The sequence below is a fragment of the Artemia sp. Qi Xiang Cuo genome, chromosome 4, assembly GCF_049724085.1.
Source record: "Artemia sp. Qi Xiang Cuo chromosome 4, ASM4972408v1, whole genome shotgun sequence".
NCBI lineage: Eukaryota > Metazoa > Arthropoda > Branchiopoda > Anostraca > Artemiidae > Artemia > Artemia sp. Qi Xiang Cuo.
The window spans coordinates 8,381,872-8,394,514 of NC_142797.1; the positions used below are offsets into that span (position 1 = coordinate 8,381,872).

Genomic DNA, 12,643 nt, shown 5'->3' on the forward strand with positions numbered 1-12,643 from the left:
GCTCCTGCCACGTTGGGGGTGGCGTAGAGCGTCGCAACTCTGCTCCTCCAGGCTGACCGGTCTACTGCTATTAGTGGGGCCTCGTCGACAGCGATGTTAGCTATCTCAAGGAATTTGTTGAGGCTATCCTTCCAACTTGTCTGAGGTCTGCCCTTCGGGCGAGACCAGCCATTTGCTTTAGCGTCAAAATCGTGGACTATTCGGGCTGGGGTTGTCGTCGGCATACGCAGGAGGTGTCCGAAGCATCTGAGAGTACGGTGCGCTATTTGGACTGAGAATAACACTTGGGAGGTGAGTGCGAGCAACCTTGCGTTGCTTACAAAATTGTCCCATCAAAGTCCCTCAATCCGACGGAGCTGTTTCGTCTGGCAGACGTCTATCATGCTGAGGATTGTTGATTTGAGAGGCCAGGTTTCCGCTGCATAGAGGAGGACCGAGCCTACGGATGCATTATAAATTCGCATCTTCATGCGTCTAGATATATGCGGCATTCTCCAGAGATTGTTGAGCCTTCCGACGATAGACGAGGCTTTTGAAACTCGGCTGCACACCTCTTCCTCTATAGAGCCTTCATTAGACAGCACGGAGCCAAGATAAGTGAAGTTCTTTACAACTTTAACAGGAGCTCCGCAAACAGTTATGTTCTCAGGGGGCGAGACTGGGCTTGGGGGCTCATTTGCCATTATCTTTGTCTTAAGCCAGTTTATTTTCAGCCCCACTTTTGCTGCCTCTTCCTGCAGGACTTCCAGAGCGTCAGTCAACTGGTCGATCGAGTCAGCAACGAGACTAAGATCATCTGTGAGGTCAGCGTCTGTCAGAACGCGATCTCCAAACTGCAGACCAAAGGGCAGGCGATTTGTTGTTCGTGTCATAACATGGTCTATCACGCAATTAAACAGTTCCGGGGAGATGGCACATTCTTGGCGTACACTGGTTTTGCTGCCAAAGATTGTGCTCCTTTTGCCGTTGACTTGGACGTAACTCACAGTCTTATTGTAAATCTTTTCAAACCACTTGCAGTATTTTTCTAGTAGACCAGCTGATCGAAGTATCAGCCAGAGCGAGTTGCGATCCACCGAGTCAAACGCACCCCTGAAGACCACAAAGGCTACATATGCTTTCCTCCTGAATTCCTTCATATTTTCAATTAACTGGCGCATGATAAAGATTTGTTCGACAGTGGATCTCCCGGGCAAAAGCCTAACCTGCTGTATTCTCCTCTTCCTTCCGAGGATACTCGTGCATGTATCCAGCAGGGTCATAACAAGGAGATTTCCAGGCGCTGAAAGAAGCTTTATGCCTCTTTAGTTCGAGGAGATGCTCTTCCTCCCATTTTTTTTCCATAAGGATAAGATTATACAAGCTCGCCAATCCATCAGGATCTATTCTGAGCACAAAACCGCAGAAAAAAGCATGTGGAGCTATAGTAACATCGCCAGTCGGGCATACTTCAGCAGCTCAGCAGGTCTTCCACATACGCCTGCCGCTTTGTTGTTCTTCAAACGTTTTACTGCTGTGTAGATTTCTGATGACGTGAAAGAAGTTTCTGTGTCACTTGTCTGCAGTTCCTGGGTGCTGGCAGCTAGGCTGATGAGTTCCTGGTCAGTCTGCGTTACGGCTTCGGTGTTGAGGAGGCCCGAGAAGTGGTCTTTCCATCGACTGACCTGGGCAGCTTCGTCACTGAGCGGCTGACCATCCACAGAGACAACACTTGCAACCGAGGGGGCTATGTCTCCTGTTAGATCACGGAGATGCTTTTAAAGACTGCCAACGTCACCTTACTTGGCTGCACACCCTAGATCGTGTGGCCTTCCTTTCCACAAACAGCTTTTTTTCTCGCTTTATCAGTTTATTGTAGACAACATTAAGGCTTGTGTTGGTGGGCATGTCACCAACTAATCTCGCCTTACGTCTCTGTTGTATGATGTCAAGCATATCCGACTGAATCCACGCTTTATTAGCACGCTTTTTCCGACCAACATTTGCTGTCGCTGATTCCAGGACATTCTTTTTGAACGAGAGCCATGCGTTTTCACAACTTTCAAATGGCAGGAGTGCGTCGAAGCGGTTCGAGACATCAATGTCATATTTCGACCGTATCTTCTATCATAGAGGCGAGAGACATCGATCTTGACTGGTCTTGGCTCTGAGTGATGGGCTTTGAGTCCTAGTTGCATGTTAGCGACGACGAGGCGATGGTCAGTGTTGCCAATCTCGGCTGCCTTATACGTTTTGCAGTTACTGATCGAAGACCTACATCTCTGAGACACGATGATGTAGTCGATCATTTTTTTGGTATGGCCGTCGTTGCTGTACCATGTATATTTGTGAATTTCCTTCCTTGCAAACATGGTATTCGTAATCACAAAGTTATGCATGCTGCAGAGTTGTAGAAGCCTTAGACCATTGTGATTTAGGGAATCCGGAGTAACTTGTCCAATGACTTGTCGCCATAAGTCGTGGTTGTCGCTCACAATTGCATTAAGGTCACCCAGGAGAATGACAATATCGTGCGGGGATATCTTCGACAATTCGTCCGTCACGGCAGAGTAGAAAGTGTCCTTTGTTTCTGTGTCAGCTTCGTTTGTCGGGGCAAACAAACAAGGACCGTCATTTTTCCTTGCTTGTGATTGAGTCGAGCATTAGCGATTCTATCCAACACGGGGGTGAATGACAGCAGACACTTCTAGGATTTGTCATCAAGAACTAGTCCGACTCCATTTCTTCTGGTGGTTGTCTGGCCAAACCAGAGAAGGCGGTATCCCTCACCCATGGGATCATTTCCATTCCCGACTAGGTGGGTTTCTGTTATTCCAGCAATAGAGATAAGGAATCGCTTCAGTTCCATCGCTAAAAGCGTCTTGGCTCCGGGAAAATTTAATGTCCACACATTCCAAGTGGCAATTCGGAGGTGACCTTGGTCAAGAAGATTCAAACGGTGGTCCTTTCTGAGTCCAGGGGCAAGCAAGGGTTGTGATGGGATAAAAGAAGGTTGGTCATCCGAGGCAGTTGCTAAGTTATTCGTTGCAATGGGTTTCGGGTGGAGGGTTGCAAACCCAACCGACCCTAGGCCTGGATTCTGATTAGAGCCAGGATTTACCTGGATACTGAGAATCTAAACCATTTCATTAGCTGCTTTATTTTTGCTTTTAGTTTAAAAATCTATATTTATAATTGTATTAATCGATTCTTATTTAATGCTATCAATTCTTAGTTGTGCTTTATTCAATCAATATCTTTGGTCAAACAAAGCTCAAATCAATATCAAAACCATTTAATCTTGCCAAGACAATCTAGAGGTGGTCCAATGTAAGGGCGGCGAAAAATATTCAACTGGAGTCATGCTACCTCTTTTTAATTTATCATTAAATAGGCAAAACTCAAGGTCGTATCCAGTGGGTTTAAATTGGTTTCAAACTTCATTTTTTCCGATTATTTTAAACACATATAGCTTTTAAAAGTCTTCAGCAAAAATTCATCCGCTGTCATCATAAAGAAAAAAAAGACGATCACAGAAGAAAATGACATATTTAAAGAATTTACCAAAAAAACAATGAAACTTTGATTAAATTATATAAACCTATGAAAGAACAACAAAGAGTATAAAGTGATCGAAGATACACTACCCCACCCCCCTCCACGTCCTCTTCTTCCTGAATGCATCCAATAGAAATTTTGAGATAGCCATTTTGTTCAAAAGTCTCAAAATCATATAGCAAGGCCTTCGGGTTGAAACAACCCCTCAGAACCTGGGGACAAATGTTATAAATTATGCCCCGGGGGCTGATAGGATTTTTATGGAAGGGTGGTTGTATAAACTTTAGATGAGGCTCATTTAATTAGAAATTGAAAGTTCTAGTTCCCTTTTAATAGTCAAAAGGGATTGGAGCGTGGTCAGTCCCCCCCTTCCTCCTTGCACCATTCTCCCCCAAATGGATCCGATCGAAACTTTGACATAGCCATTTTGTTCAAAATAGTCCAAAGCTAAAACAACGGTGCGTCCAAGGTTGCCCTGGTGTCCCCAAATTGGATAAGAGGAAGTCGCACGGAAGAGTTTGATGAAAATTGGAGAAAATTTATAATGAAATGATGATGAAAAGTATGAAAATTTCAATCAATGATGAAAATTTATATTGATGATTGTGAAGGGTTACGTTCATCTACCAAATAAATTATTTCAGAGTGAGTTTCTTTTCTGGGTAAACCTTCTCCAAATAAATGTTATAATTCCTTTACTACTCAGTAGTGTTGTAACTGGTAAAATGATTACCCGGTTTTTTCCCGTTTTTACAGGTATTTTTTAGACTAATTTTCGACGCGGTCAAAAATTTCGGGGGGGGGGGGTGGGTTCAAACCGGGTAACCCCCCCCCCCTGGATACGGCCTTGATGGCTAGGATACTTTCTGCAGATGAAAAGTGACATATTGCCAAAAATTGTCCTCTTCAGCCAACCAACTAGGGCCAAACGAAACGCAGGCTGTCTCCGAATTGAATGAGAGGAAGTCACATGGAAGAGTTTGATGAAAATTGGAGCTTCTCGCAAGGGCGTAAAGAGGGACGCTTTAAATAGATTGGGATGAAGGAGAAGGATGTACAGCTACGTTGACCTCAGGCGGTTTGGTGTTGCAGAGAATCTGAGCAAGGTAGCCCCAAGAGCTCCAAATTATACAATCGGTTTATCCATCATAGATACGTTTTAGTAGAAAGGGTGCGCATATTATACAACCTTTAAAAACGAGAATCCATGAAATAATTTAAATATGTATTATTGGGCATAAAAATTCAGTACAGTTCGACATTGCGAACTATATATACACAATATATCGCACTTATAGGCTTAACACCAAATTTCCTTGGAATCTCACAAGAGTAAGCATTTATCAAAAATAGCATTGGAGAGTACAGCCAAATTTTGGGAACCTTGGATATAACAGCTCATGCCTTTTTGAATATCCTTTCCTTTAAAAAAAAATTCTCAGGTTTCCCTTTCCCCAGGAATGTGTGCATTATTCTATGCTGAAATTTGAAATAATATGAGAATTCCTTTCTTCTCTTTCACAGAGATCTATTTTCATGGTTCCACACTGTTTTCATTTTATTTTAACATCTTCGTATTTTTTCATGAATTTCGCTGTAATTTTGAGAAAATTGCATGTTGTACTGCGTTTCCTCATTACTTAACGTCAAATTTCCTAGGAATTTGGACTTCTTTAGAATTTCACCTTTCCAAAAATTAAACGCGTAAATTACGACTAAACATTATTTAGGACAATACAAGTCAGGGTTCCCCAAAATTGATTATAAGACTCATAAAGAAGAAGAAATATAAAGGACATACATCATTAACTTCTTTCTCCAAGTTGAGAGCATATTCCATTGCCTCCAAAGCTGTTGACCATTCTTCTTTCGTTGGTTTCTCTATATTAGCAAATACAACTCGCCCCCCTCTGCTTAGCTGGTATTTAATGAACATTTCCGCATGATCTCTCTCTTCATGACTGGAATCAAAGTAAAATTTCTCAAGGCCTGGTAGAGCAACGTCATCACGACCAAAATGAGTTGCCTATAATAAATGCATTTAAATGTAAAAACCTAAAGTAAATAAAAATAACAACTAATAGATACAATATCGATCAATCAATGAGATAAAAATAAATAAATAAATGAAAAAATAAATTACATGTAATAAGTAAATTGTATATCTAAAATAAATAGTCAAATTAAATCAATACAAACGAAAAAACAACCATGAAATACAAAAAAAATAACGTAAGTCAGAGAAAAATAATATCAAAAATAAAACCCAACTAAAAATAAGAGCATACGGATTGAAAAAAGAGGAGAGGGGGGGAGGGGGCAAGATGTAGCGGAATGAAACATTGATCCTAGAAGCAAGGGACAAAGGAAAACTTCTTTTTAATTCAAAGTAAATTAGAATGACACCAAATCTATAAAAAAGAATAAAAAGCCGAGTGCTAAAATATTTCCTAGCGAAGTAAGCATTTGGGACATTTAAAAATTGGTACAATGAAGGTTAGAACCCATTTTTTACACCGTTGGGCCCATGACCATAGGGCAAAGCTGGAAGTTTTGTCCACATGCAGAGGTGTATTACTCTAGGGCTCTAGACCTTTCATATAGGTACAGGAGGTAGAGGAAACTAACTGTTATTGGCACTCACACTTTTCAGCATGTTTTTAGCTCAAACCTGACAACTGAAATAACTCCATGCATAATATAAACTGCAACAGCATTATTTATCCTAACACTCTTTTTTTTAAAACACCTTTTCTTATTTAAACCCTGGAAGAAGAAAACTTGATTAATAAATTATGCCAAGGTACATAACCTAATCGCCAGACTAAAGAGGAGTCATCAAGGGTCCAACGGCTTATATTTACCTAAAACGTGGGCATACTAGTAGATAACGCGTCTGTAAATTGTTTTACTGAAATGTCAAAACAAGTACCAATGACAGTAAAAGTAAAACCTGACTGTTTGAATTGATTAAGTGGAAACTTAGGCCTATATATTAAATTACATCTATGTGAAAACTAAAAAAAAGAGATAAGAAAAAGCCTATGGTGCCAAACAGATTAAGAAGATATACCTATCTTTGGGAATCGACATATTGTTAATATTTTCAAAGCGCCAATTGTTTTCTAGTCTTCAGAAGGCATAGGGGTTATCAGCCGTATTCATGTTAATTTTTGTTTGTTTTGAGTTTGACTCGGCTATTTATTGTAATTCTGTTCGTTTTGAGTTTCATTTATTTATTGATAGTGATTTGTGGTAGTTTTACGCTTGGGTGATTATTTGACTTTATTTTTGCTCATTCTTGGCTTAATTGGGCTCTTTACTTTTCTTTGAAAAACTTGCCTTGTGGAAAGTTTTTTTTAATTAATTCACTTTAGAAGATCTATCTCGCGTCAATAGCTCAAATGAGTCCTTCTGAAACCTTTTGCAACCATCTATCCTATATGATGATCCCTTGGAGAAAAATAATGTAAGGGAGGATATATTACTTTTACTAAGTGAATGCCATTGTATTGACTTCCTTTCTTCTAAAATGCATATTTCAAATCCAGGTTCTATATAGGTCGTTTGCACCAAACTCATGAAGTGCACCAGGGCCTTTAAAGTAAGGGCAGATCATCCTACACTTAGTTTCAGCCTTAAGAAAGGCACAAAGATTTAGAAGGAGCTTATGACAATGCACAAAAAGACATGGTAGGGGAAAGACTATGCATTAGGTTTCCCTCGACCAATTAGAAAACTTAATAATAGCTTTCCAGACAATAGAACCTTTAAAGTTTAAGTAAATGGAAAAAATCAACCTCAAGACCTATTGAAAAGGGACACCCACAGGGAGCTGTACTCAGCTGTTTATTATTCACATTGTATATGGCAGCATTGAAAAGGGACACCCACAGGGAGCTGTACTCAGCTGTTTATTATTCACATTGTATATGGCAGCATTGAAAAGGGACACCCACAGGGAGCTGTACTCAGCTGTTTATTATTCACATTGTATATGGCAGCATTGAAAAGGGACACCCACAGGGAGCTGTACTCAGCTGTTTATTATTCACATTGTATATGGCAGCATTAAAAATTGACTCACCACATGGAATTTTTGCAGATGACATTGGAGCATGGGCAACAGGGAAAACATTTGCTGAAGTTGCAAATAAACTTCAAATTATTGCTAGCAACATCCAGGACTTTTCTACCAGCATGAAACTACCCATATCAGTCCCCAAATCAATGATCATATATTTCCGTCATAGGTGAAAATTAAAATTACAACCAGTTACCCTAGAAAATTCTACAACCCCAACTACCAATGCAACTAAATACCTAGGAATAATTATGGACAATAGACTTACCTTCAAACCTCATATTGACCTTATTATACAATCATGCATGAAAAAATGAGAATTATGCAAAGACTATGTGGTGCAATCTGGGGCTAATAAAGATGGCCACAGGAGCAAGGTTCCCAATACTATGCAAATGATGAAAATAGAAAATAGGATTTATTTTAGAAGAAAGGTAAATGTGTCATACACCATTGAATGACTAATTTAAGACACTAAGTAATTATTTCAGACAGAGTTTTTAATTTTCACCAAAAATACCACTTTAGTATTTCTCACATGGCTAGGTACAAATCAGGGACTGGTATGACAATAAAAATGTTCAATTCAAGACACTTAAAAGACAGATTTCATGTAGCAGGGGCATACCACATTTTGTTAAGTCAGAAAATTTTTAAATAAGTATGATTATATGGCCCTAAACATGATCCTTGGCCACATATCATTAAACAAACCCTTCCTCCATCCCAACATTGAAAGTATTAACAATTTTTACAAAAGTCAGTTAATTTGCAGTCCAACCATCCTGAACAAAAAAAAATAAAAATAAGCATATGTTTCACACTTGGTGTTTGATTCTAACAAACATTGGTTTACGATGATAGACATCCCCGATAAAAAGAAGCTGAGTACTTTATCAGGCATTCTTTAGGGAAGGCATAGAAAATGGCTTTTTCAGGTTTTTTTTCTTTTTTAATGCAGCTACTGTTTTACTTGCAATTAATAAAGAAGCTGGTTTATCCATCTTCTTTTTGTGTTTCCTTGTGAATCTTTTGGCCACCATTGGAATGTAAAGAAGCACATCAATAAAAAAAGATATCTTGAAAAAAAAAAAAAAAAAACAACTGAGAGTTCAGACCAGTACAAGGAGCTCAAAAGAGCAAGATATAAATTGAGAAATCTAAGCAAGAAACTTTACTAGAGCCATGAAGTCACACTGGCTAAAGAAAGCAAGCACAATCCAAAGAAACTTTGGCAATATGTGTCCTGTAAAAGTCCTGGTCAGCAATCAATATCCAAACAAACTGCTTCAGCAGCTGAACTAATAAGTCAAAGAAATTGCATATGAATTGAACCGCCAGTTTCTATCTGTTTTTAGTAGTGTCAGATACAGAACTATCCAGTGTTGAACCCACACAAATCCACCATCCAGTGAAGCCTATTGGGATTCATAGTTCAAACATCTTCAAATGACTTAAATTGCTACATGTCAACAAATCAGTGGGGCCAGATAGGCTAAATCCATGTCTTCTAAAAGAAGTTGATGAAAACGTTGCCAAGGCAATCTCCCAATTATTCAAAGACTCCCTTTGTGCCAACAGATTGGAAAAAAGCATTCATCACCCCTTTATTCAAAAAGGGAAATGAAGCCAGAGCAGAAAACTACTGTCCAATAAGTATAACTTCTGCTGTTGCTAAAATCCTGGAAAGGGTGGTAAATGAATCTGTCATGAATCATCTCAAGCTTAATGGGATACGTTTGCCCAGCCAACATAAATTTCAACAAGAAAAGTCAGTAGAAACAAATTTGCCAGGGACGTATGATGTTATAACAGACCTGATTGATCAGGGCCTACCTGTGGATGTCCTTTATCTTTATCTATTTTTACAGCTTTTGAATGTAAACACCATTCAAAAGCTGCAAAGCATGGATGAAGAAAGGGATCTTGGAATCATTTTGGACAACCAGTGTAAATTCCATTCAAACTGCAAGAAGACTGTGTCTCATACAAACTCTGTCCTTGCACTCTTGAAAAAAAAACTATATCCAGTAAGTCTCCTTGTGTTTTTGTGAGGTTGTACAAGGCCCTTGTCAGACCAATGCTTAATTTTGGATTGTGCATAGCATCACCAAGATACAAGGGTCATGTACAGTTTCTGGAAGGGGTAAAAAGGAGAGCTACTAAGGCAATAACAAAGGTGAGAAACAAGCCTTATGATGAGCATTTGAAGCTGCTGAAATTATCAACACTGGTTTACTGACAACAAAAAGCTGATATGCTTATGACATAAGCTTATGTCAAAAGATCCCCCCCCCCTAATTCATTTGTCAACTTCCCAAAATAATGGCACTGACATTCAAGAAGCTTTTCAAGCCATCTCTCAAAACTCAACACTGACAACGGTTCTTCTCCTGGCATGTAGTAAACTACCGGAATAGTTTCTCAGATACAACAGTCTCAGCTCCCAATGAGGAAGCTTTCAAGAAGTAACTAGATACTGAATGGAATGGTGTTCCCTTGAAGTACAAGTGAGGTGCATTTGATGTTTGATCATTTGCATCGTCAAGTATGGAGCAATTTCCAGATCAAGATGGATCTTAAATTGCTCTGAAGTGCAAATTCAGATAGTAAAGGTTAATCTTCTTTTGCTATTAACATGGAAGATGGCTTGGCAGAAGCCTATACTAAAATATCTACTTTTTCTTTAGTAATTGCATTTCACTGGCTAAAAATGTCATTTGTTCACATTTTCTTTTCCTTCTACACAGTTTTCGGTTTTGATCTATTAATTGAGGACTGGTACTAATTAATTGTAACTATTTTAATACATTCGAACCTGGATAAAATTGAGCATAGTGGTATATATATATATATATATATATATATATATATATGCACATCAGCTATCATCAAGGAGGGATGGTGGATCCTACTGTAGGTTGGGGGAGTATGCATGAAGCTTCAAAAATGAATTTTTATGTCCAAATTTCCAAATTCTCAATGAGTTTTAAAACAAATATAGAAGTTTTTAAGGGGTGGGGGGGGGGTGTTCGTTTTAAAAGTCAATCTCCCTTCATCCCAGGGGACATTTTTTGGACTATGCCAGTAGTTTGGGTACTATGCCAGTATTAAAGAAAAGACCAACATAAAAATTAAAAACAAGCAGGTATAATTCCACATTTCAGGAGGCGGGGTGCTATCCCTCCCATAAGCCCCAGCCGGGGAGTTTATGCCCCATAAGCCCCATAAGCAGCCATAAGCCCCAGCTCCCAAGAATAGCTTCCCAGCCGGTAGTTTATGCTATTAATTCATTCTGGAAGTTCTATTCTTCAAACAAACTACTTCACAAGATGACAATATGATAGATTATCAGAATCATTGTCTGATAACCTACAATTACTCTTAGAAAAAGGAAAGAAAAACATATCCATGGTCATCCTTCTCATAAAAAAATCAACAACAAAGACAGCAGCTTCAAACTTTGTTTTAGGGGGTTCCATTGCAACAACCACCATGTAACTGAACTCCAAGCTACTGAACCATCATGCAATTGAACCCCATTTAACTAAACCCCCGAGTAACTGAATCCCATGCAACTGAACCAACGTGCAAATGAACCACCATGAAACTGAACCCTTATGCAACTCAGCCACCGTACTTACAATGGGTAAAACACCAGTTAGAATCTTTACATGTTCAACCTTGTTGCAATTATTTGCTTTTTAACGAACAGAAATTACAATAAATAACCAAGTCTTGATATAAATGACTGTCAAGATGATTAATAAAAAAAAAAAAAAACTGTTTTGTTGTCACAAAAACAAAGAAAGTCGGACGTCATAAACTCTTAAAGCCAGATTGGTTTATCCCTTTTTATGTCTGTTGATGGGGGTTCCTTTCACCCGGTCACTGTCTACGGGTCTAAGAGTTTACTCCCTCCTGCAGAAAATACCCCCCTCCTATCCGCGGAAAGCCATCACCTGGAAAATACCCCCCTCACAGAAAATATGGTTTTCAAAACTTGAAAATCCTATTTGAGTTGTGTTATTTTTTACTTTAATTGAGAAGTGCTAAGGATAGTGGAAAAGACGAATTTATGTGTAAATCTTGCCCCCCCCCCCCCTCAGTGCAAAAACTTTCTTCTCATGGAAAATACTTCAGACCCCCCCTCCCCCTTTAGAAAACCCTCATGTGAAAATTTTCCTTATGTTTCCCGATGACAAATACTATCTGCAAGCAATAGCCAAATTACAAAAACTTGAATAGAAACTGAAACTTGTGCAATGAGGTTATCTGATTGTTTCGTAGCTAGGGAGAGAGGAAGATACCTCAAAGAGTGCATTTTGATGCCAAAACATCTCAGCTATTATTGAGCCTTCAGATAAATGAAGAATTAGCTCTAAGGGAGACAAGAGGAGGATTTTGGTAGAAATTGCTTGATAATTCCCAGGCATTTCTAGTCGTTTTCTTAGATGAATCAGACCTTTCCTGAACGTTGAGTAATAAAAATCTGTGTAGAAAATATCAGAACTTAGAGAATTTAGATAACAAAAAGGTTGCCTTTTGTTGCGCTTTCTTTAAATTAACTAAAAAGATTCATTCACAAAACAATTTTTCAAAGAAAAGTAAAGAGCCATATTAAACCAAAGACTAGCATAAATAAATTCCTATAATAATTCAAACCTAAAATGGTCAGAAATTACTACAAAAAAAAAATTAAATGAAACCCAAAACCAACAGAAATTAAAACAAACAATCATAGAAAACATCAGGGTTTTTGGGAAAACAAAAAACAAGGGGCTACAGAGTTACATGCTGAACCCCCGATCTAACAAACCTCTATTTAACTCAAGCCTCCTTTAACCCAACGCTCGTTTAAATCAAGTCCTGTTTCACTGAACTCAAGCCAAGGCCTAAAAATAAGTTTGAACTAAGGTTGATTAAAAGCTCAAAATCTATTTTTTGCTTTATTTGCAGTTTTTAACTTGTATACTCATCAATGTTATCCCTCAACCCTCTAAACTGAATTAAACTTTCAAC

The 12,643-nt window shown here is 38.7% G+C and overlaps 1 protein-coding gene across 1 annotated transcript in view; it reads right to left on the bottom strand.

Moving 5' to 3' along the window:
* LOC148952750 (soma ferritin-like) overlaps positions 1 to 5,576 on the bottom strand; it is a 12,088-nt gene extending 6,512 nt beyond the window's left edge. The window contains exon 1 of the mRNA XM_089088068.1: positions 5,339 to 5,576. Within this exon, the coding sequence (XP_088944194.1) occupies positions 5,339 to 5,473 (135 nt within the window). The 5' untranslated portion in view covers positions 5,474 to 5,576. The remainder of the gene's footprint in view (positions 1 to 5,338) is intronic.
* Positions 5,577 to 12,643: the final 7,067 nt, after the last annotated feature.